We start from the raw sequence: 6000 nt of genomic DNA, 5'->3' as shown, positions 1-6000 counted from the left end.
GTTTAATGAGATATTTTATGCATTGTTCTTGAGTTCTCTATTTCTTCTTATTTTCTATTTATCGATTGAACTTTTGGATGAGCATGTTATTAGTTTTATTTAACAACTAAATTGTTAATAATTGTATGTTTGTTCGCCTACGTTATGCATGTTGTGATTATTTGTAATTATAATCATGACATATTTAATTTGAGTAGCTATAGGTTTGAGTTATATTTATAGTTCGATTGCTAGTTTTTTTAGGATCACCCAGTAACGAAAGACAACGAAACCCACACCAATTTAACTTAATGTTGTAATCAATACATGGGTTTAATGCGATTAGTTAAATGAATAGGCTTGCGTGACAACATTTAGTTAATTCAGGAATTGACATCCGCGTTGGTTTTTCCTAGGGAGTTCATCTGGCTTTTTTAAACATTCTATTAGGCTTGATAGTTAGAAAACCGATAAACTTTTGCATGAAAAATCAATGATTTAATCCATAAATAGCCTAACATTCTCTTAGCTGGTGAAGGCAATCTCATGTAACTCTTTCTCAACCTATCTTATATTTTTTTTAGAATAGGTGATATTATTATACAACAACAAGGGGATTCCACAGCTCGAGATCAAGGCATCAAAGTAACAAAGCACAAGCAAAGACAGGGCAACAAAATCAAAACAAAGCCAACAAGATAAGATCAGAACAAATCCAACACATAAACGCAAACTTGCAAACCACCAGGGAGAAAGCCAGAGAAAAGAACCCAAAACCCGAAAAACTAGGGACAACAACAAAACAAAGAACAACGTAAAGTTCAAAAAGAAAAAACATCCGTAAACACACTAGATAAGACCAAGAAGGTCAAGCCACCAGGAAGCAGCACGATTACGAATCGTAGAGACCATAAGGTGAACCAAAGCAGACACTGACCTCGGTTGACCTCCATGTAGCCGCCGATTACGCTCCTGCCAGATGTAGTATATGGAAGTACACCAGAAAACAAGAAATAACTTACTGCGCACCCCCTTACCCGACCTCATTCGACACAACCAACTCAACTCTACATCCTAACTCGCCACCCAATGCGACGAACCACAATACACCAGACCACACCTCTCTCCCAAACCCAAACTCAAAAAATAAATCATCCCGTAACTCCACACCTCCCCCACATAGAAGACACCCCCATCTGACAACACATCCCAACTCCTCAACCAATCCTGCATACCCAACTTGTCCCTCACAGCTAATCACGTACAGAAGAAGTGACGTGGAATACCATCCCTTGCCCATAAATACCAGCCCAAGACACCTTAGGATGACGAGGATGCAAACTCTCCTATGCACTAGCGATAGAAAACCAACCACTAGCATCTGATACCCAAACCCAATAATCCTCCCCTCTCACCCTAGGCCCCACTACCTGAATAAGACCCTAGATCTCAAGTAGCTCCCAAGACATTGTAGGCCACCTCCAACCTCCCTCACCATCCATGAACTCTGACAACCGTGCCTCCAAACTACTCCTTGCATCATTAACCATTGTAGACCCATATGAATCCAAAATCGCGCTTCTCGGTAGCCAAGGATCCCACCAAACAAAACAAGACCGTCCATCGCTGATCATCAAGCGAACCAGATGCTTGAATCTATCTCTACTTCGCAAGATAGTCCTCAAGCACCAAGACCTCCCAACCTCACTCCAAACAACCCACAATGACCGCCTACACAAAACATACGCCTCCACCCACGCCACCCATAATGATCCCAATTTAATTAAGAGAAGCCAGAGTAGCTTCATAATAGCAACCTAGTTCTAAGAGGCCACATGCTTCACACTCCCTCTCCCCTCTCCCAGCGGTAAGCACACCTCATCCTACGCTACCTGTGCACCACCCCCACTCATCGCATTACCCTTCCATAAATAAATATGTAACAGACGATCAACCTCATGAGTTATACACGCAGATGCTACACCAAAACACCTAAAAGGACTATGAAACAGACCTAACAAGCTGTAACCTCCCAGTAAAGAAGAGAGACCGCACTGCCCAGCTTCTAATACAAGTTGTAATCCTCTGTATCATAGGCGCACAATCCACAACCCTCAACCAACCTGCCAATAAAGGTAAACCCAGATACCTAATAAGCAGCGAACCAAGAGAGAAACCCATAGACGCAGCTAGTTCCTCCGCTTCCCCAGACTCCATACCCGTAACAAATATGGAACTCTTCCCAACATTTATAACTAACCCAAACAGCCTTACAAAATCTACCAAGACCTGCCTCACAAACTCCAAAGAATCTCTCTCAGCTGCACAGAAAATCATCAAATCGTCTGCAAAAACCAAATGAGTCAGGCCTAGATGCTCATACCGATCATGGAACCTAAACCACACAGGAGGTTTATTCAACAACCTAGGCAAGACCTCCATCACCATCACAAACAAAAAAGGAGACAACGAATCTCCTTACCTCAACCCCTTTCTACCAGGAAAAAACCCTTCAAGGGAACCATTAATCATCACAAAGAACTTAGGTAAAGTAACACAAGCACTCACCAAACTAACAAACTGAAGGGGCGTACCTATAGCCAACAACACACCAAACAGAAAATCTCAATTTATCGAATCATACGTCTTTTGAAGGTCTACCTTCAACACACATCGCGGTTTCCCTCTACCCTCTTTATAGCTCCCCACAAGCTCTTGACACAATAAAATGTTATTGAAAATCGACCTACCTGGAACAAACACAGACTGATTACTATTAATTACTACTGATGAAAGCAGGCAACCACAACTGCAATCTCTCAGCTAAGATCCTCGAGATACACTTATACACAACATTGCAACAAGAAATAGGACGAAACTCCTCCATACGTTCAGCTCTCTGCCTCTTTGGGATAAGAATAATAGTAGTAAAATTAACTCCACCAAGTAGATAACAGGTCTAAAAAAAATTCAGCACGGCGTCACGAAAATTATCCCCAACCACACTTCAAGCAGCTCTGTAAAAATCCACCAAAAACCATCAGGCTCAGGAGCCTTCCCAGACTTCATTGAGAATAAAGCCTTTTGAATCTCCTCCCGACTCACTGGCCGACCAAGTGCCTCCACCCCCTCCTCGGACCAGCTGAACTGCATAATATCCTCAATTCGGGCAGTAAGACAGGTTGAGCCCCTAAACAACCCTGAAAGAATTCTATCGCCACCCCTGCCACCTTATCATGCACCATCTGGCAAGTCCCCCCCAGCATCCACAACCGTAAATAAACCACTGAAACTGCGACGAGAACAAACATAGCAATGAAAAAAAGCTGTGTTCATATCCCCTAACTCCAGCCACCTTACCTTGGCTTTCTGCCGAAGCGACGCCTCCTCCAATCTCGCCACTAACCAAAACACCTCAGTGGCTTGAGTCTCCTCTGCACACACCGACTCTGAAGCAGGATCCCTTTCTACCTCAGCTTGAGTAGCCTCCATAACCTTACTAGTCGCCCGCACCTCATCAGCTAACATAGAGATACGCCTACCAAATGATGCACGAAAAACCCGCTTCACTGCCTTTAAATTTCGTACAATGCTAACCATAGGAGACACATCCTCAGACTTTCTCCACATTGACCTGATAGTATCAATAAAACCCTCTGCCTCCGCTCAATGAGAAAAATAACGAAACGTAGGAGGCAACCTACTCCTCGTCTCCCCTGTAGAAACTAGAAGAATGCTATGATCAGAAATCCCTCACTGACCAACCCTAACCTCCAAATATGGAAAAGCTTTCTTCCACGCCTCATTAGACAAGAATCGATCTAACCGACACAAGATACCATTCCCTTGAAGTTTACTAGTCCAGGTAAACCAGTTACTTGTCACACTGAACTCAACCAGATCCGCCTCCAGTAACACATCATCAAACTTCTCATTCTCCGTCAAGCTAGGGCAACCATCAAAATCCTTCGAACTACTATGGATATCATTAATATCCCCCAAAACAACTCCAGGAAGCTGCCACGAGACAATACATCAATCAACTGCGACCACAAGTTTCTCTTCTCGCTCACGTGATTAGAGGCATACACAACACCAATATGTACCCTAGCACTAGATACAATATCCACTAAGGTTCCAGATATGAACTGATCCCCACTAACATCAATAGAAAAATCATAGACACTCTTCTGCCACATCACCCAGATCCTCCAACCTCCTCACACACTATAGCTACACACACAACTCCAAGCATCACCAAATCTACCAATCACTATACCAAAATTCTTGTGATGAACCCTCGTCTCAAGCAAACAGCAGAAAATAACAGAGAAGGGAGCCAGAAAGTATGCCACCATCCTATACTTGACAGGGTCATTCAACCCCTTAACATTCCAGGAACACTAAATCATGAACCTTGGAAGAAATCACACCTACCACCTCCCACTGGGCCTTTGCCTGAACTTTCGAACATCACATCCATAACAGACAACGGATCAGGATTTGCCTGCACTAGTGCCAATTCCAACGAATCTCCCCCCTCATTACACAAAACATCAAACTGATTAAGATCATTAATATGCTTTACAAACCTCGTAATTCCAAGGGACCCATAAACTACTCTGCTCTTCAAGGGCGCCGAACCCGGTGACCCACTGCCACCCCTAAGCCATACACCTCCTCTGTCACGCCTACGATGACTAACCATAGTAAACTCGTCAACCCTCCCCGCGCCCTTATTCTCATCCATTGGGCTAACTCCTCTCGCACCAGTATCCAAATCCTACCCCTTCCTCACACTCTCAATTCCCCCATTCTCCCTTAAACACCCCTCATTGACTGCCACAATACACAACTCCTGACCCTTCTCCACACTCTGTTTCTCACATAGCCCTAGTATGTCCAAAGGAACCACAATAAGTACACCTATGAGGTTTCCACTCATACACTACTGGAATAATAAACTCCTGACCCCGCATTCTAACAGTGACTGAAGGGGGCATTAATGAATCACCATCCACCTGAACACAAACCCATGCATACGATAACTGCTGCTGCTCTCTTGTTACAACATTAAAAGAGACAAGTTTAACCACGACACTAGCTAACACTACAAAACCCCTATCTGTCCACAACTCCAAGGGAACATGCTCCAGTTTAATCCAGATAGAAACAGAATAAAAAACAAAAGTTTTAGGAACAATACCTGGGACCACTGTCGTAATAAGATGGACTTGCCACCCAAGTGCCACGAACCATTCTCTAGCACCCAATCCCGTGACTCTACCTTCTGAAATTTAAAGATAATCAAACCGTTCTCCAACAAGGTAATAGTTGGCATCTCTATACTTCCCCAAATTCTTTGAATAAATATAAAAATCATAATACGAGAGTTTAGCATCCATAAACTGACCAACCAGAGATTTCTCCCACAAACAGACACCCATTTCAATAATCTCCTCACAAGGTTCAACAATAACTTCATCATTTTCAACCAATGAGGAAATGAACTCTAAATTACCCCTCAACTTAGACCCAAAAAAGGCCGCCCACGAATTTTTCCCTTTCATGCTGGATCCAGAACCACCAGAATCACATCCCTCCTCCAACCGGTCCGACTTTGGACCAAACCCCCTAGCTAAATCGATTTTGGGAACCGGCTTCTCCCGCTCATGAAGAACTCGTGTGTCCATCGAATGACCCTCACTTCCACAAAGCCTAGCCCATGAAACCTCCTCACTGTCTGACTTCTGCGCCCCGAGCCTTCCAATCTAGCCCAGCACCATGCGGCCCAGCCACCAAGGCCCCCACGCCATTTGACCCTTTCCCCAGCTCCCCCTACACTAGTCCACTCCCTTCACTCAGCCTCAGCCCACTCCCAATAGGCCCGCTCATCCTAGCTTCCTAAAGGCCCAACCGAACACCCCTCATAACCCTATTTTCATCCAGGCCCCCAGCACCCTCAAGGCTTCTAGACACATCCTTCACTTCCTTCCCATCAACTAACCCAATACCCAGCTC

At 44.2% G+C, this 6000-nt stretch overlaps 1 protein-coding gene across 1 annotated transcript; it reads right to left on the bottom strand.

Annotated features, from left to right (window-relative positions):
• Positions 1–1980: 1980 nt before the first annotated feature.
• On the bottom strand, positions 1981–4178 carry LOC120090641 (uncharacterized). Its single transcript, XM_039048361.1, has 6 exons — positions 4086–4178; positions 3751–3996; positions 3340–3639; positions 3018–3126; positions 2462–2573; positions 1981–2374 (listed from the first exon to the last, which is right to left on the bottom strand). Exons 1-6 carry the CDS (start codon positions 4176–4178, stop codon positions 1981–1983), a joined length of 1254 nt encoding a protein of 417 aa, XP_038904289.1.
• Between the last annotated feature and the right edge of the window lie 1822 nt (positions 4179–6000).

The sequence above is a fragment of the Benincasa hispida genome, chromosome 11, assembly GCF_027475165.1.
Source record: "Benincasa hispida cultivar pf3 chromosome 11, pf3_genome.v1.1, whole genome shotgun sequence".
Classification (NCBI taxonomy): Eukaryota; Viridiplantae; Streptophyta; class Magnoliopsida; order Cucurbitales; family Cucurbitaceae; genus Benincasa; species Benincasa hispida.
Note: the sequence above shows the minus strand (reverse complement) of the source record. Positions and strands in the feature narration are given on the sequence as shown.